Source organism: Plectropomus leopardus, chromosome 15 (genome assembly GCF_026936395.1).
Source record: "Plectropomus leopardus strain MGB_pleo_1.0 chromosome 15, ASM2693639v1, whole genome shotgun sequence".
Lineage (NCBI taxonomy): Eukaryota > Metazoa > Chordata > Actinopteri > Perciformes > Serranidae > Plectropomus > Plectropomus leopardus.
Genome location: NC_142190.1, coordinates 19349891 through 19373109, shown reverse-complemented (window position 1 = coordinate 19373109; position 23219 = coordinate 19349891). Strand labels below are relative to the sequence as shown.

The window sequence follows — 23219 nt, the reverse complement described above, 5'->3', positions numbered from 1 at the left end:
AGTATAATCAGTTTTCTGTCACAGAGGGACGAAGAAACCAGAAAATATTTACATTTAAGAAGCTGAAATCAGAATCAATATTTTTTGAATTACTCAAACCAGTGTATCACTTCTAAAAAAAACTGGCAATTAGTTTAACAGTTGACAACTAGGCGATTCATTATTGAAGCTGTCGTAAAGGCAAATAAAACAGCGAGAAACAATCTCATAAATTCAGAAGATTACATCACATTACTGTAATGCAGCTTTTAAAAGCAGGAAAAGGAATATTTATGATATTACGATATCAGAAATCTAAGACGATATCTAGTCTGATCATATCGATAAAATATTGATAAATTGCAGAGCTTGGTCTTTCGGACTGCCAGTTTGTTTCCCAAATTAGCGTGAAAACACTCAGGGTTTAATATGAACACTTTTATTAAAGGGATCACAGGTAGAAAAGGTCATCAGCAGTGCCAGAGACATCGTTTCTCCTCTATGATCAATCACAGCCTCGCTGAGAGACACGAAATATCTTAATCTGGCAAGAGACGTAAAACCAAGTACTCAAAAACCATAATTATTTAAAACCATATGCATATTATGGGACCATGATAGTTTGCACACTGCAAAAATAAGCACACCATTGAATACCAGCGCTGCTTGTTTGTACTGTGGCACAGAGGCACACCAGAAAATAAGAAAAAGCTGAATGCATGAGTCATGAAGGATGCAGAGAGGCTTCAAACCGCCACGCAACGATCACAAAAGAGATTCAAGGTGTTTTTTACAACAATATATTCATTCTGCTGAAACAGCTGCGTGCAGTTCAGACTATTATACAGAGTTAGCCATATAAACGCAGGGGGAAGTCAGTTTGATAGTAGCAGCTGCTGATAGTGTTGAAGAAATTTGAACTCATCCCACGTAACGTCTTAATTTTACTGTTGATACTGGAGCAGCGGTGTCTCAGGAGATCACATCATTCGAGGTGGCTAACATCGCACCCCAGCGTCAACAGTGAAAATACTCACTGGACTGCAAACATTGAAGAAACAAAAGATTGAAATCTAAGTCATCTTTGAAAAATAACCCTCTGACACTGACGTGACGGGGTACTTCTGCTTATCGTTACTTAAATCAACTGTTTTAACATGTGAGCCAGCTTCTTCTGCGCTGGCTCACATGAGTGCAGATCACAAACGGCATCAGTTGCCTTTAACGTGGCACAATGTTAGTGTCCACACAGTATTCCCAGATAGGTCAAATAAGAGAGTCAACAGTACATTAGAGGCTATCTACAGCAGCCAAATACATAGTCAGGTGATCATAATACAGCATGTGGTGGAAACGGACAACTAATGTTTGACAGAAAATCAAGCTGACAGGAAGGTTTCTCCTCGAATCGTTTTTTAAACTCGGCCTCGCACTGGGCAGGTGTCTGCACGGTCACAGGTGTGTTTGTTTTGATAGATGTGAAGAGCGGAGGCTTTAAGGTTGAAACAGAAAGAGACAGTCTTTATTCATTCTGACGCATTCCATACAAAAATTATATTTCCTGATTGGCTTGGCAAAGCGCTCTTTTGGCAACTGCTCGCATATCTCCACCACCCGTTAAGGAGGAACAGTGGGTTTCTGGAAGCTGCGCCTGCGCCCCTTTGTCAAAACCAGTCATGGATCGAACTAAAACCAATCGCAAAAATAAAGGTAGTAGGACAGCTCGTCTGACATTGTCTGTGTAGGTCCATATCCTATATGTAACTGCTGTCGGATATTTCAAGTTTCTTTTTTTTTTTTGCCATTGTATGACAATTTCATTTCTGCATGACATATACAGTGTAATCCTGACTGTACAAAACACTGTGCAGCCAGAGGAGATGGCTGGAGGTGAGGAGGGGATGAGATGGGTACACGGGAAGACAAGAGGAAGGAAGGAACTGAGATGAGCCATGATGCCAGAGTGATAAACTGCAGCTACGATATCAGGAGGTGAAGAGAACGAATGAACAGACAGTCAGCTGGATGGACTGGACTCCAGCTGCTGCCTGGCCGGATGAAAGGGCTGATGGGTCGTGGGAGAGACAAAAGGTGGGGGGTTATCCAGATGAAGAAGCAGTACAAAGGATGGAGTTGGGTGTGGTGGTGGGGGGAGGGGGGGTGTACCGACGCCCCCCTCTGTGTCCTATCGGTCCATTTCGTCCAGCAGGGGCGTGGCATCTCCAGCGATGGACATGGGTGTGCTCTCGATCATGGGGCTGGGCGACGGTCGTGGCGTCATCCTCTGGGCTTTCTTCCGCCCCTCCGCTTCTTTCTCCTTCAGCCACTGCTCCGCCATCTTGCCCCAGTCCACTGCAGAGGCGTTGCTGCTGCTGGCTCTGCAAAGAGGGAGGACAAAGAGGGAGGTGTTTCAGTCAAACACGGTGAAGGGTTAAATGGCGGCTGCTTGCTTGGCCCTAAAATGATGTGCAGACTGAGGGTTTAGCGCCATCTAATGGCAGAAAAACTGTCATTCAACAACAAAGCTATACAGCAGATGCTCAGAGGCGCATGGTTAAATACATCAGGGCACCCAAACATGCTCCACAGGCACTTACTTTGGCTGTTGCTGCTGGGGCGTCCGTCCTCTGGATGAGGTGGAGGATGATGGCGTCCCGGAAGCGTGGCCATGGTGACTGCTGTGATGGCCGTGATGATTGTGGTGTGACACGTGGCTTCCGTGCGGGTGGCTGTGTGCGTGAGAGTGCGAGGACTGTGGGGTGGAGCCGGTGTACTGCGGCGTGCCCAGGGCCTGCTGGCTCGGTGTGGTGTAGGAGTAGCTGGGCGTCATCATGGGCGTCGCAATGGGCTGCTGGGGTGTGGCAAATACCTGCAGAGGAGGAAGTGATGGGAATGAAAGTGGCTCAATGAGTCAAAAATTTATAATACTGATAAAAAAAAGGCCTGTATCTCAACTGGCGTCCTGCATTTGGCGCCACGGCTTCCTTCATACCAGAGTTATGAAAGAATACTATTAAACTGCGCTCTGTTGTAAGCATCATTGTTACTGTTGTGCATTTCTGGATACGCTAACGTTATCTTTTCTTTGTCATGAAAGATTATAAGTAGGTAACTGCTTCAGTGAATTTCGACTTCTTTTTCTCGCTGACCTGCTGTTAAATCCTGCCCTGCTCCTCTTTCTGGTTGTGGATGTATGTGTCTCGCAGATTACGCCTAATTTTCCTCACTGCATCTTGGTCAAACATCTCTCTAAATGTTTTTGAGGATTACGAAAAATCGCATAAAATCAAACCTGTTCCATAACTTTGATGACGGACCGAGTTTTGCAGTCAGACTGTTGACATGACTGACAAAATGTGAGGTTGTAATTATTTTAAATGTGCAACAATTTTGAACAAAAAGAAAAAATATACATATTTCCACAATGCAGGATGAATAAAGTAATTTGAAAAATCCCATTTTGTAACACATGCAACTTAATTTCAGTTGGACTTTTTTCTCTCAAACTAACCAATATTTTATATTTCACATGTTTTAATTTAATTGCATCAGGTTATAAAGTTTAACAATTTTGCATATTTTTGACTATAAATGAGAAACAAAATTATGTAATGGTAGAGTACAAAACTTTTTAGAAAACTTCTTTCAAAACCAACTGGCTGGTGTGAACTCATACATTTCTCATAAATAAAACATATGAAGCGTGACCAAGTATAATTATATAATGCCTCATGTTATGTGGTAATATCTGAAAAGGAAAAAAATCAGCTGGTTTGATGATTTCCTAAACTGCGCCTTTCAAAAGCTTCCTATTTACCACCTTTCGGGACTTAATGTATCTGTGTTTGGTATCATTGTGGGCACCTACAGTTTATATAGACAAAATAAATATTACTTTAGTCTGTTTGGAGCCACATAAATCACCAAAAACATCTGTCCTGCCAAAAAAGTTATCAAAATTAAAAGCAGCACTCACATGATAAGCAGAGGAGCTCCCTCCTCCTCCTCCTGTGCTGCCACCATAGCCGTACTGGCTGGAGCCCCACTGTGCGGGGGTGGTGTTGGGGTTCTGGCCCTGGCCTGTGACTGCGGCGATGGCACTGAACATCTGAGAGGTCATGTTGCGTGGGAGGGCGTTGACAGCTCGCGTCAAGTCTAGGGAGGAAGGAATACATTAGGCAATAGTAAAATCTACAACAGCTCCACTCATGCTGGAAGCATTGATTTTTGTGCGTGCTGGAGAGAGCGGGACTCACCTGCGATGTTGATATTGGCCGGAGTGGCGTTCAGGGATGCAGGTGTCCTTGTTCGGCTACTGTTGCTGGGAGTGATGCCTTTGACAGACGAGAAAATGTAAGATAACAACCCACTATATCCTTCAACTGTTGTAATATGGCCAGGGTTCCCTCACATTTTCATGGGCAAAATTTCCAAACTTTTCCATTACTTTCTTATGACCCACAATGAAAAACACTTTTTCTTTACCCACTTCAAACATATCAGATTCAAACTCAGCTAACATACATCACGTGAGGGAGAGAAGGTAGAGAGAAAATGAAGAAATGTATGTGATGGTAAACAAAACGTCACACATCAAATGTTATGTCAACAGCTACAGAAAATAAATTCCATATAAAATTAAATTCAATGACTTTTCCTGGTTTTCCATGAGCATGGGAACCCTGTATAATGTTTCCATACCTGGTACAGGCTCTTGGTAATGATCCTTAAACCAACGGAAAAGTCCGTTCACTGTAGGAAATATCTGTGAACGGTAGCGGAAGCCATCCGGGGTAATAGTCACATACTCAACCCTAGATAAAAAGAAAAAAAAAAACCAACAAAAAAAAAACCTTGTTATCATTTAACGAAGTAAACATCGAATAAAAAATGTCTTGGCTGTGGAGCAGCTGTGTGGGAGAGTGGATATGAATTATGATTAGTTGAGCAAATTGGCACGACAAGTGTGACATGATTCAGAGATTCAGATTTGCAAATCTGAGCCTCTGTAGTAGCTATAGCTGTATGTCACCATATGTCACTGTGATTCATGATGTTTAGAGTGCTGAATGGCATCGTCTGCTGTTTTTGTGGTTTAAATGTGAGCTTGAGCTGCTTTAGGGAAAAGCAAAATTAGAAGAACAGCTTATATGATCTTCCTTAAAAACAACGTATAGACTAATAGAACAGTAATCTCTCTCAATCATCACTAATGATCCACTAGAAATGTGTGGCGGTGTATTTATCTGCAGAGACTCTGCCCTGTGCCTGTATTTTCTTTTTTTTTTGCTGTGGTTGGGATGTCTCTGGTTGTGTAGCCCGCAGGTGAGGTCAGGGCTGCAGCAATCAGGATTAGCAGCATGCATCCAAGAGGAAGCTTAAAAAAATGCTGTTATGAAAATTGAAGACACAGCATCCAAAACAACGCAAACATGGCGGGGCGAAATGCCAAGCTGACAGCTTGTTTCAAACACGCTTCAAAATGAGAGTCAATCTGGGGTTGGCTTTCACTCCTTCACAGAACTGAAGGAGAGGACAGGGATGAAGTGCGAGGTTGGCCTGTATTCTGTTGGACAGGCAGGTAGCAGCGGATAGCTTAGTTAGCTTGCAAAAGCTTTTTTTTGTTTGAATGTTGTCTTTATTAATAATCTTTGTCCACCGAAACCAGTGTGTGTATGAGGGTTTTTTTTACACGAAGAAAACTGTTCAAAATATGAGCATGGAGCATGAAGGCCAGTGAAAATGTTACAGTGATTACTTCTTTTATATATCTCTTACTGGTTCAGTCTCTCTCTCTCAGACTTGGTGCAGACTAAATTTTTAGCAATGTTCAGGCACAGCTCGGATGGAGACTGATAGTATTTTGTTGCGGCCCGTTATTGCATTGGGCAAGCCAAGGGGCTGAAATTAAGCATGTCTACCTGGTGGCTGTCCTTCTCGATCAAAGCCGACTTGAACCAATAAATATCCGTGACTATTGCCATTTGTTATAAGTTCTGGGAGAGAATGCTCACTGAATACAAGAGCCAGACGTTTGTGAATGTTAGTGGGGTTTTTGTCCACTGGGAAAGAGGCTTAACAGTAACAGACAAATCCTGCATGGTATTATACAACATTTTCTGGCATCATTAAAGCGAATAATCAGAAAACAGAAGGGACAAAAACATTTTTGCTCACCGTGGTTTTCCACGAGGCTGGTAGCCCAGGATGAATTTTCCTGGCAGATCTTTACATGCCGAGATAAAGTAAGGAATGAAAGTAGGCTTCTCCTTCTTTGTCTTCATCAGTAAGTCCTCCATTTTCTATTTGAGAAAAAGAATAAGACAAAAGGACACATGAGAGGTGCAACTCTGCAACAAATGACTTGTGGAGTTCTGGTTTCCACAGTAAAAATAACATTAGGGTAGATAAGAATATACCTCCTTGCTTCCCTGGTTGCAGTCCTGGAAGTACTTATGCCCAAGTAAATCCCGAGCAAATGACGCCATTGGCTGAATGTACCGAGCAGTGATTTCATCCAGATCTTCAAACTCCTGCAGAGAACGCAAAAGACTCTTTAAAAACATGAAGCAGCCACAACAACACCGATGTTAAACAATACATTTTCTGCAGGTTTGGATCACGCGGGGCAAAGAGGAGTAAACTGCTTACTTCATTGTTGATCCACAGGGTGTGCCCCAAACTGAATGCGTTCTCTTTGCCTTCTTCTCTCACGTCCACGTGCTGGTAGATGCCATCAGCCACCTACAAAACATCACATGATCAGACTGAAATATAGAATGTCAAACAAACTCTTAACATTTAAGTAACGACTTGATTATCCACATGCAAATGGTCTGATTTGCTTTAAAATTTTATTAACGTGTTTTTATTTTATCGCCTGCCAAGTTTCTTACTTTCCAGGTGACTGTGAGGTGGTTCTCTCCCTTGCTGCTTGGTCTGATGATCAAGTCTCCCTGGTCCAGGGTCTCCATCATTTTCTCTGCCTGGCTGAAACTGATATTGTGGAAGTTGGGGTGGGCGATCACACGCTTTATATATGCTGGAGAGGCACAGGGAATGCAAAGTAAACAAATAACACAAATAACAATTTTTTTTTAGATATTCCAATTCTAATAACTTATGTTAATCCTGTAATAATACTAACGCGTTCGCTGTTGTTTCTTTTTGAGCTCCTCCTCCTGTTTTTGGTCTTCCGACTCTGTATCAAAGTCATAGTAGCTGTCCTTAGGGAGCTTCCACTCATTGGCTTTGTCCATCAAATCCGAGGTGCGGCACGTGAGGTCGACACTGAATTTCTCAATGTCAATTTTCATGATGCGGCAGTGAACGGTCATGCCCACCTGGAGGAGGAGGAGGAGGAAGGGGAACAATGTAGTGTTACACCAGTGCCACAATAAAAAGAAAGACAGAAAAAGGTGACAATTAATTGTAGATGTCAGGAAATCCTAACTGTCACAAACAGGAAACTCTCAGAAACATAAAAAAAAGAAAAGCATCAGCAAAAGACAAAAAAGATGACAACAAAAAACAATGCCTCACCTTGACCCGCTCCTCAGGGTGTTTGACAACTTTGTCACTGAGAAACTTGGTGGGGATGAATCCTTGGACGCCGTTATCTAATCTGGACCGCACTCCAATGGCCTGACCTGGACACGAACCGCTGTCAAAGTGATTCCACACCTAACGCAGGGGCAAAAACAAACAAAACAAGATATTTAGATGGCAGACTGTCAGCCGTGTTCTAACATTAAAATGCCAAAAGGAGAAAACTCGTGTCTGTTACCTCACTGAGCTCAGGGAAGTTGTCCTGCTGGCAGAAGGGACATTGCCACAGCCCTGTAGTATCGTTACGGATGGCCTGGTCGTAGCTCTCTCCCTGAGGCCGCCGGTGAGCGATACCAGTTACTACACTGGTGATCAGTTTACCTGGAAGAGAAGGAGGAAAAAAACATCAACCACAGGCAAAAACGTTAACCATACTAGTAGAAAGAGCTGCATTTCTGTGTGTGTGGATTACCGATATAAAAGGTTTCTGGAGTCTCCTTGGTGAGCAGGTTGAAGACCTCCTCAGTGTTGGGGACTCTGTAGGCAACTCTCAGGTCTTTGTACCTGCAGCTCAGCTCTGCACGAATGTCATACAGAGTAATCCCTTTGTTGCCGTAACCCTACGTGGACAAAACGAAGAAAACCGGAATAAAACTTGAAAGGTGAGTTGATGTTTCTTTTGGCTTCACAGGTTTCTGAAACACTTGTGTCTGGCATGCCTCTTTGTCTGGACAGAGTATAAAGGTATCTGCACTGTAGGATTTTTTAGGCTGCTTGTTATAACTCTGGCAGCAGAATGCATGAGACATTGCTGCCGTCAAAGCCACAACACCCACACTGACCTGTCTCTCAAGCTCTTCAGCAAAGGCGTCCAGGTCCAGATCTTTGAGACGTTCTGGATTTTCCAAGATCTCCTCCAAAGCTCCGGCTGGGTTGGCATCTTCTGCCGACTCATCGTACTCGAGGGCGTCCACAGCCATCTTGCGAGCCCACTCGTATGTCTCAGGGTGAACACGAGATCCATCCAGAACCTCGATGTAGGAGTCGGTACTGTTTGGAAGGTTTGAGAGAAGAAAAACCGATGCTGATTTAAAATAATTCCACAACAGGCTGAATGGTAGATCGCAGCCATGTCTGACAATGGTAGATTCAACATCTGGATGGTCCGACTTTTTTAATGCTACTCAAAGTTATGTTTAATACCAATATTCCAATAATATTTTTGTCCAGTGAAAAAGTTTCATTATCTACGTTAAAAGTTTGTAAAAACAAAACTTTTTATGGTGGAACACATGGAAGACAATGAACATTTTACCAAAAGATATCTGTTAGGTTAACCAACATAAGGAACATATATAGATTCTGTGTTTCTCAATCTGCAAGTGAGACTCCACCACTTGGATTCTCAACATGACAAGTTTAAGAAAAGAAATGTATTAAATTATTTTACAAAAAAAATGTTACCAGTTATTTTGAAATCATACAATGCAATGTCAGAAAAAAAAGATCATGTCATTTTTAAGACTTTCAAAAAATTACTTAAAGTGAATTTAATGCCAATTGAGGCCTTATTTTTAGATTGATGAATTCAATACCTTTAAAGACTTTCTGAGGATGCGCAGGAACTGGCCCAAGCGTGTAACAGAACGCAATATGGTACCAACCTGTCCCCAAGAGATGCTGTGTCGATCTTGATGAATCCGGCACAGTTGATAAAAACCTTGGGTCCCATGTGACACATTGTGACCAGCTGGGTTCTGTTTTCCAGACGAGTGTTGTTCTGCTTCAGGATCTGCACAAATACAAGAACCATGATGCTTTACAGGTCAGCAGAGGAGGCACTACACTTTCAAAGATTACACAAGAGATTCATCAAAGCGCAAATGTGTACCTTGAGCAGGTGGGAGCCCTTTCTTGGTCCAAGACCGCAGACATACTGGACCAGGCTCTGAGTGTGAGGATGGGCGATGGCCCTGTTCACATCCACTCCAACCTCATTGACACGGTTGATGAATTCACAGTAAAGAGCACTGAGCAAATCTTCCTTAACCACATGTTCCTGAGAAAGAAGGTAAGAAAAAAAATAGAGTTTCTCAAAGCTGTGCTCTATGGAGCTGCAGAACATCGTTTTACTATTTGTTTGTGCCTGTGTGCTCGATGAGCTCAAGTGCTTATGTTAATTAATGAGCACTGTCATTATCAAACATAAAACAAACATGGAATCAGGCTTAATTCTTTGTCAACAGCATCTAGTTTTAACGGCCATTACTGATGATCAAGAGTTTGGAGAAGCAACACATCACATTATCATCTTGATAATGATTGATAGGTTAGTACATATTGCATATTACGAAGCAGAAAAGATTATTGAGGGGTTGTTTCCAGACTTCAAGCAACAAACTTTGCTTGCAGTATGTCATGGGCTCTTAATGCAACAAGAGAATAGAAAGTGCAATTTATCTCCTGTTACCAAAAGTCAAAAAATTTCAATCAAAATTAGCTTTAATGTCCAAGTGTGTACACATGCAAGAAACTGAATCTGTTTTTTGGGTTTTTGTTTTTGTTCTTTCTGTAAAAACACTGAAGTAGGCATTCAGTTAAACAGAAACATTTGACAACTATGTATGAATATAAATACCATGCATAAGAGCTACAAGCAACAAACCCCAAAAAACCCAAAAGTTTTAAAATTGTATCATTACACCCAAACTAATTCACTTAACGTGTCTGTGATGTTGCAGGAAATTGTGTAAATTTGGCTGTGATACTTTACAAAGAAAGCATGTTTCAATAATATATAGCAGTAAATAAGTATATAAATGGAGATAAAACACACAAATGCACTATCTCTTCAAAGTCTCACCTGCAGCGGGTGTAGTTTGAGGCAGAGAATATCATCATCACTGCTGCAAACCTGAGCGTACTCCATCAGGGGATCCTGGATCTTCCTGGCTATCGACACAGCCTGTCGCAGCAACGGAGGGTAATCCCTAAAATCAACCTGCACAGATAAAAAGGTGAGGTTATGTTACTTTATTTGTATAAGGGATGAAAAAACTTAAATAGTTATTATCAACTAAAAATGTAGAAATTATCTGAAATAAATGCACAAGCAAGAGAAAATGAGGGTAGGGATTATGGCCAGCCTTCCTATCTGCGCTGCACAGATTGTAGAGATTCGCTCAGAACAGCAATATTAATATTGAATAGCTTGCACTGCACATTCCTTACGTTAGTTTGTCGAAATACTTTCAAACATCTCTCTTATGCCTGGCCTTTAGATTGCATATCATCTGACTACAAATGATGAACACAGATCCATCTTTTTTTTCTACATGGATCTGTGCAAATATTTATACATAGCAATTACATAACTGCAAACCCATCCAGAAAATGTTAACTTTTAGTATACAGAAGGGTCAATTTTCATTCACATTTATTATCCATTTTCTTCTACAGAACAAAAACAATGTGCAAGTACTCTGTACTATACAGGCGTCCAAATCAAGTACTCCATTACTCAAGTACTGATGCTCATCTCTAATTTTTGTCCGAAAGTAGATTTGGTTTGCAGTAGAAGAATTCTTCTTGAAACATATATTATAAACAACTGACAATAAAGAGACATGATAAAAGTCAGGCTCCAATAATCCCTAATAAATAAATAAACTAATAATTAAAAAATGTTTCTAAAGCATCTCTGGCTGAAAAAGCAGAGGGTAAGTTGAAAATGAACAGCAACAAAGGCAGCATTGGGTCAAATCTTGGATCCATCACTGTGTGAACTTGCTATGTAATTGCCATAGTGAGTTAAACTACTCTTGTGTGTGTGCCTATACATGGTATGGTGAGGTGTTATGAATTTACCTCAGACTTCTTGCTGTTCATGTACAATGTGGCCAACTCATTGTCAACAAGTTCCACTCCCACCGCAGGCAGAGAGGACTCTTGTTCAAGCTCGCTGATGGCCCTCTTTATGTCCTCCATGATCATTTGAGCATCGCTGCGCACACAAAGCATGTTTTGAACATTTCAACTTCAAATCCATTACAGTTACTGCTCAAAATATGTACATGTAGCCTCCCAGCACATACAGAAAGAAATCAATTATTTACCGGTTTTCCCCAGCAACAGCTACCACATGAGGTTTCTTGCTTGACAGAAACCTCTTGAGATTTTCAATGTCGTGTGCCTGAAGATAAAACAAACAAACGAGTGATCATCTCAAAGATGCGTCCAGTAACAAGAGCATCTGTTGACTGCACACTCGCGTTCTCTGCTTGTACCTTCTTCTCTCTCTCGTCCTCCCTGAAGGCATTCCTCCTCTTCATAAAGTAGGGCAGACGTAAGAAGTCGACCACCTCCCCTTCCCCGTTGATCAGAGCACAGAAAACTGGTGTGTCTCTGTCGAAGTAAGGTTTATAAGTTAGAAACTATATCGTCACAAAAGTGTGTTTTCTGCAGCAAACATTGGTCTTATACAGTTGCAATTCAAATGTGCAGCATCGCTCACGCACGAAAGCGAGCACTCGGTTGTCAATACCAAAAATGATGGTAAAACTGATGAAAAAAATACTGGTGGGTACATACCTGCTTGGTGCATAGGCAACACCCAGCACCCGAATGCCCTTGCCCTGACTCTCATCCATCAGATCATCGTCTTCCTCAACCTGCTGATCCGGTCGGTAAGGAGCCACCTTTAGCCAGTTATACAACCGACGGCAGCAGGACTGTGAGGAGAAATGGAGAACAGAGGGTTCATAATGAGCTCTCAGGTTTAAACCAGGAAGGATCGTGGGCCTCCAGACCAATTTTTTCGTAGTGGCAAAACAAGTTCAGGGTCCGTCACGTGGTGCCATGCAGCCCAAAAAGACTTTTTCTCACACTGGGTAAGAGACATCAGTAAACTAGTGGATACATTTTTTTACCATCACAACCCTCACAAAATGATTATCGGGACTTGATCCATTCAGTCCGATAAAACTTATAAAGACTAGAAGAGCTGCACAACTGAATCATTTTATCCTCATTCAAGTTAACAGTCAACCAGAAAAAAAACAAAATAGAAAAGCCAGCTAAGCCAGCATAGGTGTTTAGCGTGCCTCCTCAGTGCAGAAGCAGTGCCGATTGTCCAGTTAATTTTATACGCAGTAGTTGAATCATTTTGGCTTCATGCCGCATTGAGCAACTCCCACAGGAATAAAAGGGAACTTGTATTCAATGCCTTATCCAGACCTATTTATTCATCCATGGTTTAAAACACTATATTGTATAACAATTCTATAATTATTTGGCCCTATAACTTAATTTTACAGACGTGATGATTTTGATGACTTTCTGTGCCTAACACTATAAATGCAGACAAATATCATGACAAATTACCCTGACAATGCTCTCTTTGGCCTCAATGATCAGTTTGCTCTTGAGCTCCTTGGCCATCTGAGGGTACAGGAACTGAGTGAGAGCTCTCTCTATGGCCAGAGTTCGTTGCCTGTTCCACTCCTGCACCTGGTGACTGAACTCATCTCTGTAGTAGAACTGTTTGATCTCATCAAAGTACGTCTGGTCCCCAGCATACCTGAGGACGAGCAGAGGGAAGACACAGAGAGAAGCAGAGACAGAGAAGAGTGCCTTAATGTCACCACAGTCATAATTCAAAAGCCCCGTGCTCTACTGGCAAGGATGTAGATAAAAACACAAGCTGCAGCTTAAAAAGAAATTAAACTCGGGGGATCTATCCTACTTATCAACCCCTTCTTTCCTACAACATCCAAAACAGATTTCTATACATACGCTAAAAATGGCACAACACTTAGTCAAATTAGATCCTGTGCTTGGTAAACGTCCTGTGGCCAAGGAATTTCCTCCATCTGGTTGATTAAAAGTGACTTATTTTAAGTGGCCAGCCTCCCTGATCCTTGGTCTGCCTATAATCACATCTTATCGGATTTGAGGAGGTTCATCCTATGCAGATCTAGCAGACCAACATCTAGGGCTGTACCCGACTCTGAGCTATGTAAGTCGAATGTGATTCTGCTGTTAAATATGAATACTCGAGGATTTGTTTTGTTTTTCCATATACATTTTTACAGTAGAGTATGAATGCTGCATTAATGTGATATAGTAAACAAGCTAATGATGCTAACAGCAGATTGCAAATGTGCAACAATATTTTTTGCCAACTCTAGATGTCAAACAAAAGCCGGGGACTGTCGTATTAAATTGCTGTGAGCTGTAAATTCACCACTTCTAAGCAGAGGAGAGAAGACTGTGCTATCGTGGAGCCTTGCAGTGCAGAATCTCTCTTCCTCTGTGATGCTGCATCGCGTCGGCTGCAGCCTCTACCAAAGAGTAGTGTGACAGTCAAGAGCTGTCACTCCACGGCAAAGTCTGGGAACCAAAACCTCCTCAGAGGCACACGGCACAGCACACTGACTAGCAAAAAAACAAAAAAAAAAACCCTGGCTGCTCAACATGAAGCTATTTTAGTCGACTGAGGGATCGACTGATGATACTAATCAAGGACTTTTAAGGGGCAGCCCCCCCAACGTCACTGAAAAGATCTTCCCTCATTCAGTTTTTTGTCACAAGCATTGTTACTGTGCTTACCCTTTGACCCCTATGAGGTCTATACAGATGTCAATGGAAAGCAGGCCCTCTTCCTCTGCCAGGCACATCTTCAAGAACTGATCCCCGTTCAGCTCCTTTACAGGCTTGTTCTTAAGATACTTGAAAGAGTAGGCAAAGTGAGCTTCGTCCACCTCCTACAGAAAGTAAGCAAAAAGCAACGCAGGTTTAGAACACTATGCAAGCTCAGAAACCTTTCTGTTTAGGGTTCGTTGTCTACGATTTTTTTCTTGTTTTCCAAATGTCTGCAATTACATGTACCCGTACCTTTTTGCCCTTCTTTGTAGGCTTGATGTTGATCTTGGCCCTCTCCTGAAAGGTCTGTCGGAGAACATGTCTGACCAGAGGTTCACGAGCAATCTGCATGGCCACCATGTACCTGGTTCCCTCCAGCACTGCCTCGGGAGTGCTGAACTGACTGCAAACATAATCTTTGGCCAGCTCTACAGGCTCAGCCGGGAACTGCTCTGTCTCGTGACGCTGGTAACTGTCTCTCAGATTTTCTCCAAACTGCTCTGGAGTTAACCCAAACTTTTTAGCCAAGCCATCTGCAGTAAGGAACAAACAGAAAATGAAGTTGAAGTGCTACCAGGCTAGGAAACAAACAAGCAAACAATGTACTCTGAGACTGTGGTGTGCAAGGTGGGAAAGGAGACTAACCAAGTCCTACGCTCTGACAGATGCTGTACATATCTCTACGAGACGCCAGCTTGAGGTCAGGTCCTTTCTGTTCTTCTTCTTCTTCTACCTCAAATTCCTCTTCTTCACCTAAAGAGGCAGACCGTCAAAATCAGTCATGCAGCAGCACTGTTAAAGTATGGCAAACATTCCTTGCCAAAAGTTCATTTGACTTTGAAATAAATGATTCTGTAGTTTTCATCTATCACCATATAATGACATTGTCAATTCAGGTGCATCCATCTTACCATCCTCTGACACTTCTTTGATCTTCTTGAGTTTCTTCTTACTGCCCTTTGCAGCATTCTGCATTTTGGGGATGTCTCGGCCATAGTAGAGCAGAAAGTGGTTGTAGACATCGCCCAGCTCTTCCAGAGTCTGCACATCTTTCAGCCTACAGAAAATGATCAAATAGGTTTAAATGAGGCAGAAAAATGAGTGGTGAGGATACATTAATTTCGCTGTGTATAATGGATCACTATGTGAACGTTATCACTTTAATTTCCTGCAGTTACGTCTTGATTAGTGCAGTCACATCCAATTACAGTACATCTGAGATTATCATTTTCAGAGAGATGTACCGCTCCATGTCCGCTGTGTCCAGAGGACGGATGCCGTCAGCCAAAGGTTTGTCAGGGTCAGCCGAGATCTGCTCAAACTGGAAGGACTGCATCTTCTGAAACAGACGGGTCAGGTTCTGCTTCCGGGTCTTCAGCTGAGTCCACTGGTGGATAAAAATGCAAGTCAAGAAAGCAGAATTAGTACACGTGCGCAGTTGTTGAAAGCAAATAATTTAGTATTATGTAAAAGAATATTAATTAATCTTAGAGAAGATTATTATAGAACTGGCTTTGCACCCAGAGGATTCACATTTTCATACTGACTCCCAACATAAGCTCTCCTATGGGGTCGAGTATCATTTGTTTGGGTTTTTTTCCGATACTAGAACTATGCTTTATGCTAAAACTGTGCATAAATAGATATCTTAAATAACAACAAAAACAGACAAAGTGGTTAATGACTCGAAATAACTGCTTTTTTATTGCAATGGCAAATTTAAACTTGAAATTGTTACAGTACATTAAACAGTTAAAAGTATACTTTACTGTTACCCAAGTTACACAACTACAATAATTAAAGACTAAATAACAGTTACGGGACTACTGAAATCACAATACGTTAGGATTTGCGATCTGGATCTGCCTCACTGACTCAGGAGAGACTCAGCAGACAGACATTTCCGTATTTTCTGTTTAGGAGCGGCCGAGATTGTTACTACAATGACTACAGCCTGATCAGTCCGCCTTAACAGTTCACCTTAAGGGAGCCAGGGAGGCTAACTTAGCTTGCTAACTTCGGTGCTAACCCCCTTCATTTTAAACAGCAGGTGACAAAAATGAAACAGGAGCCGGACTCGGATCTTAAGGAGCTGTACCATTTATTCACTGACAAAACAGCCTAAGCTGCTCACACATCAAACTGCTATTTAACTTCATACTCTGCTCGCTTCGGACTCACTCATCAAAGTCACAAACACAAACACACAAACACACACACACACACACACACACACACACACACACACACACACACTTGCTAACTTTATCTCCTACCCACACATTTGGCCCTGAAATGAGGCACAGATCTCTGCATTATGATTTGGTCCGATGGTAGCAATCATACAGGAACCAGAACCCAATCCTACTTTCCTTATCTATTCCTTCTGCAAAAACAAAATATCAACAATACCTTTTCATCCCACTGCCACACCTTCCACAGGTCATTGATGTTTAGCTCTGGCTCCACATACTCTTTCCTGTAGAAAGCTATGAATGGGACCTGGAAAAATAAACATGATAATATATAATTTTTTTACTTAAGTGTTACATTTTTCATCCCCTCTTAAAAAATAATAATTTGTTCAGAGAAAAAGTAAACATGTTAAGAAAATCATAGGGTATGGTGTGCTCACTGTACCTCAAACTGCTGATTCCTCATGAAGTTGAGGGCCTCTTTAATCTTGGCAATGGTGCTGGGGCCTTTCCTGCTGAAGTTTGTGGTTGTACCCCGGTCTAGATAATCTGTGCTCTCCTGTTTAGGGCATGGGAGAAAAAACAAGAAAATAGCAAACGAATTCAAATTATGTATCCTCTAACCAGGTATCATACCTGAAAACCCAAGGAATTGTTTTTTAACTTTTGGTATATGCATTTTTCCCCGAGTGTGTATGGCAAAGGTCATACCTGCATGGAGATAGTGAGAGTGGAGAAGCCATGTCTGAAGATCCACTCTGCTTCCTCTTCTAGCTCATCATCCTCAGCGGGCTTTACAGGGATGGATCGCAACTATAAGACGGAAAACAGAATTAGGAAGACTCAAAAACACAAAAAAATAAGCTTCCAAGGCTTAACTGGTTACTCAAAAACCTGTCCACTCCTTTTTATCAGCAGTAATTAAACACGGACATAGAAGAAGCTGTAATAAAGATCCTTTATGTTCCATGTAAGAATGTAACAACAGCAAATTCAACACTATTAGCATTAAAAACACAGACAAACACACACACACACACACCTGGAACCTCTCAGGCATGTCTGTTGAGCGGATCTCATTGTCTTGGTCAGTCATGTGACTACTTTCCAGCTCACTGGGCTCGTAGATCTCAAAGATGCTCTTTCTCCCTTGCCTCCTCTTAGTCTGCTTCTTGGGCCGGTCCCAACCCTCTTCATCCTGATCCTCCTCCTCTTCCTCACCCTGGTCGTAAGCGTCTGCATCAAAGTCAGCAAAGTCAAAGTCGCCACCGAAAATTTCTTGGGCCTCCTGGAGGGCTCTGTGGGAAGAGGACCAGCGAAGAGGAGGAGAAGCAGTGATTACGTGTTTCACTTCAATCGTGTCTTAAATCAGCTTTCCATTGTGTTTATAGTCTTGTTTCCAAATATATATCAATATTTTTAATTTCATGAATGAGGATGCTATTTGAGCCCTGTTAGATCACTTAATGTAGCAAGGAAAAGCAAGGCTAAAACAAGCTGCTTCTAAAAATAAGAAATCTTTTAAAAAGCCAAATTTGTTTTAATGTCTAGATTTGCTGTATAAACCACGACACTCACGCATCTGTGTATCCCGAGAACTTCTTGCCCCTCTTCTTGGTGATAGGTTGGCCGTCATCATCCACAATAAAATCGTCTATATCTGTGGGACAAAAGCACACATTTAACAACTAATTCATTCTAAAGCACATCTTCAACAAATCAAGTTTGGGACTGAGTTTACATCACTGTTTTTTCTCTATTATTTATCTTAGATACTCTAAGACCGATATAAAAATCCCTCATCCCTGCCCTACCTGACTCCTCGTCCTCTCCTTCTTCCTCATCTTCTGCGTGGTGGAGAGGCTCATCGACAGCCTCGCCTTCCTCCAGCTCGCCCTCTGCATCACCATGAAAGATCTCATCTGCGATCAAGTCCTTCTCGTCATCATCTTCTTCATCATCATCAAGTGTTTTTACACGGTCATATTTCTTCTTCTGTGACACGAGACAGGCACAGCATCAGCACTGCCATCTTTTTCAAATGTGAAAAGCTACGGGTAAAAGTGCACACTGTTACTACAGAGAAAGTAGTGGTGAGAAACTGTTCTTACCCTCCTTTTCACTTTAACACCCAAATTTTCCTCAATGAGGTCCAGATCGTCGTCATCCAGGTAGTCATCATAATCTGCAAAGAGGAAAAGTCAGAGGAAACAACTTCAAGTCATATTGTATTTCTACCACTGTAAAAAACAAAAAAAAACAAAAACAATGTTTTTGTTCTTAGGTGTCATACGCATTATTATTTGTTGACCAAATTAAACGTTGAGATTTAGACAAATATATTCAAATCTTTTTTTTGGGTACCTGTATACTAGGGGTGGTGGAAAAAGCTGATACAGCCTAGTATTGCAATATTTTGAGTGGAAATATTGTATTAATACAAAGTATCGATTTTTTTAAAAATTATATCAATTATTAATATTGCAAATACTAATGAAACTTTTAGTTGCCAACTACAATAACAAAATCATATTCTTTTTATGTCCACTAGGTACATGTTACTGCGATTAAATGATTGAAGTGAGATGACAACTTCATATTATTAGATACAATTTTTTAACTTACTTTGCAGTTAAAAAAAGGCACAAAAAAGATATAGACAGCAATATACTGATTATCATCATACTCAGCATTTCGCAAAAAAAATTTAAGTCGCAATAACACTGTATCATGATTTAAGTCTTGTGATAATAGTGTTTCGTAGGGCCTCTGGTGACTCTGGTACCATAGTTTATTCATATTTTTAGTCAGCATAGCTACTGCAGGCATTTATCTATTTACTGGGTTCAGTCCAGGTAAATGCAGCTGACACAACACATCCATTTTCTTTAAAAATGAGAAAACAAATATATGAAGGATGATTATACACCACACCGGCAGAGGGCTAACATTCAGCACCACCTGCCAAGGTTAATGCACCAATATGTGCGTGCATCTGGTTCCATAACATATGGAGCTGAAAGAACAAAAAAAGGGAGACAACCTGTTGTTTTACCTGCCCAACAAACAGAGGCCAGAATTAAGTCTGTTCTGATGATTCAGAAACGTAATCCATCTAGACGGATCTCTCAAATTTACTTTATCTATCATGTGTAATATCCTACTCTAAATGAGGAAAATTTGCCTTGACTTTTTAAACATCCCATGATCTCATATCTATCTATCGGTTTGTTTTTTCTCTCTGTGTGTTCTACTCTTTTTTTATTTTTTTTTTATCTACTTAGCTTATTGTCCCTATAATGTAAAAAAAAAGGTCCTAATAAAAAGTATTAAAAAAGAAATAATTTAATGTTGCTTTCACATTTATGGTTCAGCACAGCAAAGTAGTAAGTAAGACTCAGAAAACTCATTAAAAATATATATGATGTAATAGCAGTATTGTATTATGGCGATAAACCTTGAATTTGCACTTTGATCATTAATTCTGTATTATATTGGGAAATCACTGCAGAGTGGGATACCTAGAAAAATACCATTATGAGGTCAATTGTATTATTTCTGCCAGTATATTATTAGGACCTGATCTGAAAACTGTTCAGACTGAGGTTCTTCTATCTAAAACATTCATATTTTACAGCACTAGGAGTCGGCAGTAACACAAAGGAGTTTAAAACTCAGATAATGATATATTGGCCAATTTAAAAAACAAACTATCTTGATCCCTATTTTTTTTTTTTTTATTGTGACAAAGACACATATTAAGCAGGACATTTTACAGTTGAAAAATCAATACGTAGGTGCTCTCTAGTCAACAAAGTATGTCAAAAGGACACCTTCACTAAACTACCTCAAACTAAGTTTAACATTCCTGACCTACAAATGTCTTCAACCGACATATACATGTCATATATCACTGTCAATTCTGGTGGCCTTTTTTCTGTTTTCCTCGCTGTATCACAGTTTTCCAAATTCATAGAGTGTCAACTATTGAGCTATGTTATGCAACTTCTCCTCTTGTGATAAAATTCCACGGCGATGGATCTTCAAAACATTAGCAGGTTTATTTGTATTGCAGTCACCGCACTAGCCATCATTTTTCCCTATCAAAGGCAACGTAGGCGTGATATGCGAGCGATAATGGAGAGGCAAGCCCCTTGTGCGTGGGTGCAGCCATGTACATGGGATTCCAAAAAACAGCACGAGGTTTAGAGGAGCTTTCATTGGGGAATACTTTAAATTGACCACTACCTGTAAAAACAACATACTGTATTACAGCAGTAACGCTTCAAAAACATATGATGCACTTACTGCGCTTTTTACGTCGATGCCTCACTTCCTCCTCTGAGTCACTCCCCCCTCCACTCCCACTTCTAGCATGCTCGTCCTCATCCTCCTCCCCTTCCTCATCTCCATCGTCAATGAGTCCGCGTAAATTTCCCTGCTCATCCTGGTCCTCTGTGTTCTCTTCTTCCTCTTCATCTGTTGAGAAATTAGAGATAGATAAGCGGTCCACACATCATGCAACCCCAGCCTCTGAAAAACAAACCCAAAAGTGAACAATTCAAATCTTACCATCTTCCTCCATAAACCTCTGGGTCTTTTTGGGTTTTAGGTCTTTCTCTTCAAACTCCTCCTCTGACTCCTCAGCCTCACTCTCAATAAAGTCTGACATGACTGCTGCTCCTGAGAATAAGTGCAAAAGGCTTTTAGTAAACATTCAACATCATCCGAGCATCACTTCGTTTTCCCAAGCTAGTCACGAATACAAAAGCAAAACACACACAATAACTCATGCAGTATGTTCCATAGTCCTATGCTGTGATCGCAATTTCACCCAATAATGTCCCTTTTCTTTGATGTTCTGCTTTAAGGTGGAAAATTAATCGGATTTCACACTATCTGACAGTATTACAGATATATCCCTTATTAGTGTGTTCCAGCTCTTTATTCAAATATTTTAGATGGCATTATTCAAATAGGGGGTCGACAGATTGTTGGCCTGGCCGATTATTGGAGCTGATATTTGGCATTTTGCCAATTTTCTGTATCGATTAATCGCAGATAAAATTAATGAATTAAAAAGTGCAAAGAAAGTGTCAGCATTGGAGGAGCTTTTACTCTGTAAAACCTCAGGAAGCTATTTATATTTATTCATTTGAATTTACACCCAATTTCATAAAAAAAAAAAAAAAAAAAAAGTTGCTGGGAACGTGCTGTGTAGGATGTTGAAAGTCTCAAGTTTTGATTAAACATTTGCCAAATGCTTTTAAAAAAAGTTTTGTGTTCGAGTTTGTTATATTTAAAATTCTAAATACTGACAGATGTTCATTTTAATGTAAATGTATATTGATTCCAAATATCAGTTATCGGTCTCATTGACTTTTGTGCCAGCTACAGAAAATAACTAACAAATAATAAAAATTTAGTCTAACATATTTGGTACATGTGTAAACTTTAGAACCTCCTCCACAATTTAAAATAGTGCTCTGTGGCTTTGAGCCATATATTACTGCAAAGCATTATTTTTCAGAATAAAGAGGTAAACCATGCACGTCTGTTTACTGTATACTCTTTGGAGTCCATTCACACAAGCTGTATGATATTGATTGAATGTGTTATATATTTTTAAACTCCTTAGTAATATTTACGAGGGAAACATACGAAATAGCCCGAACTACACATGCAGGTGTTGCTACTTTTTGGCACACTCACAAACATGTTTGATCTGTATTAATGCCGAAAAACGTTGAATGAATATAGCAATACTCAACGATGTTGTATGATCGTATTAATTTTTGACACTGTGATAGTTTTCACTCTTCCGTAGTGTTATAATGTCAGTAAATTAAAATAAGACTGGATTTAGGTGGCGAGCTTTAAAAAAAACACCACCTAACAATGTCGCATTGCGCACACACAAGACCGAGGGAGATGACTAACCGTACACACGACTTGTTTTCAGTCTACCTGCATCTGACATTATCAAGATTGTAGTATTAAGTTATCTCCTGAGCAGTGGAACAAAATATATTAACAATAAATTGGGAATTTTAGTCAATAACACTAGCTTGAATTATTATCCCTGTGAGCTAGCACCCATCATCTTAGCTAATACCTGTGCTAGCAATCCAAGTTAACTTGCGAGCAACGCTTAACCAAGTGACTAGTCTTTTATTTTCAAATTGTTCATTTGACTTTATAACAATACGTTAACTTTCAACAAATGACAATTAACCTCGTATCATCGTTACAGAAATAAACCAAGGCCTCTGGGCCAACTTCGCAGTCTAACGTTAATGCTTTAGCATAGCGGTATCGTTACGTTAGCCTAGCCTAGCATTAGCTGGGACGACAACAACAGCCAGCTGCATTAGCCTTAGCAAGCTAACAGCGGTTAGCTAGGCAGCACAATATAAATATCGAAAATGACCACGGTGATGTTGGACTTACACGTCTCGCTGCGGTGGCACGCTCCGTATATGTCTACAATAATAACGGGATTGTGTTGTGTTTTGTGTTTCGGGGAGCTTATACTTGTAAAAAATGGCCGATAGCGAGCAGCGTGATGGCAATTCCGGGATGCAGTGAGGGAACAAGCATCCCTTTCGGTTAGCGGGGTGCCGCCCCCTGCTGGTTCACCTTGATTATTCACAAAACTAAACCACTAAATACGACCGCACAATATAACCGCTATTAGTAATTAGTGTAAATATTTTCATATTAATCATAAATATCAAAATATCTCACAGTGACGCTAAATAAACACAAAACAAACCCAAACCCCGATGAGATATTTGCAGTACCACTCCGCTCAGCTAGGGGCGCTGTTTCCCGAGCTTCCGCCTGGCGTACGGT

At 40.8% G+C, this 23219-nt stretch overlaps 1 protein-coding gene across 1 annotated transcript; it reads right to left on the bottom strand.

The window, feature by feature from the left end:
- Nucleotides 1-402: 402 nt before the first annotated feature.
- supt6h (SPT6 homolog, histone chaperone and transcription elongation factor) lies at nt 403-22965 on the bottom strand. Its single transcript, XM_042498659.2, has 37 exons — nt 22815-22965; nt 20937-21047; nt 20673-20843; nt 18476-18549; nt 18179-18359; nt 17943-18024; nt 17407-17662; nt 17076-17177; nt 16810-16923; nt 16582-16671; nt 15414-15556; nt 15081-15226; nt 14815-14922; nt 14422-14702; nt 14137-14291; nt 12910-13105; nt 12118-12257; nt 11814-11931; nt 11643-11719; nt 11395-11530; nt 10391-10528; nt 9419-9586; nt 9192-9319; nt 8370-8577; nt 8000-8147; nt 7766-7908; nt 7522-7662; nt 7127-7322; nt 6876-7021; nt 6631-6723; nt 6399-6512; nt 6157-6281; nt 4681-4793; nt 4236-4313; nt 3956-4134; nt 2577-2848; nt 403-2357 (listed from the first exon to the last, which is right to left on the bottom strand). Exons 2-37 carry the CDS (start codon nt 21034-21036, stop codon nt 2165-2167), a joined length of 5253 nt encoding a protein of 1750 aa, XP_042354593.1. The 5' UTR covers nt 21037-21047; nt 22815-22965; the 3' UTR covers nt 403-2164.
- Nucleotides 22966-23219: the final 254 nt, after the last annotated feature.

What these genes read in the sequence shown, in the direction of transcription:
- supt6h (XM_042498659.2), bottom strand. Translation starts at nt 21,036, where the DNA reads ATGTCAGACTTTATTGAGAGTGAGGCTGAGGAGTCAGAGGAGGAGTTT. An exon ending in GACCTCATAGGGGTCAAAGG is followed by an intron (nt 13,106 to 14,136) that starts GTAAGCACAGTA and finishes GCTCGTCCTCAG; the next exon opens with GTATGCTGGGGACCAGACGT. An exon ending in GGAGCTCCTCTGCTTATCAT is followed by an intron (nt 2,849 to 3,955) that starts GTGAGTGCTGCT and finishes CCTCCTCTGCAG; the next exon opens with GTATTTGCCACACCCCAGCA.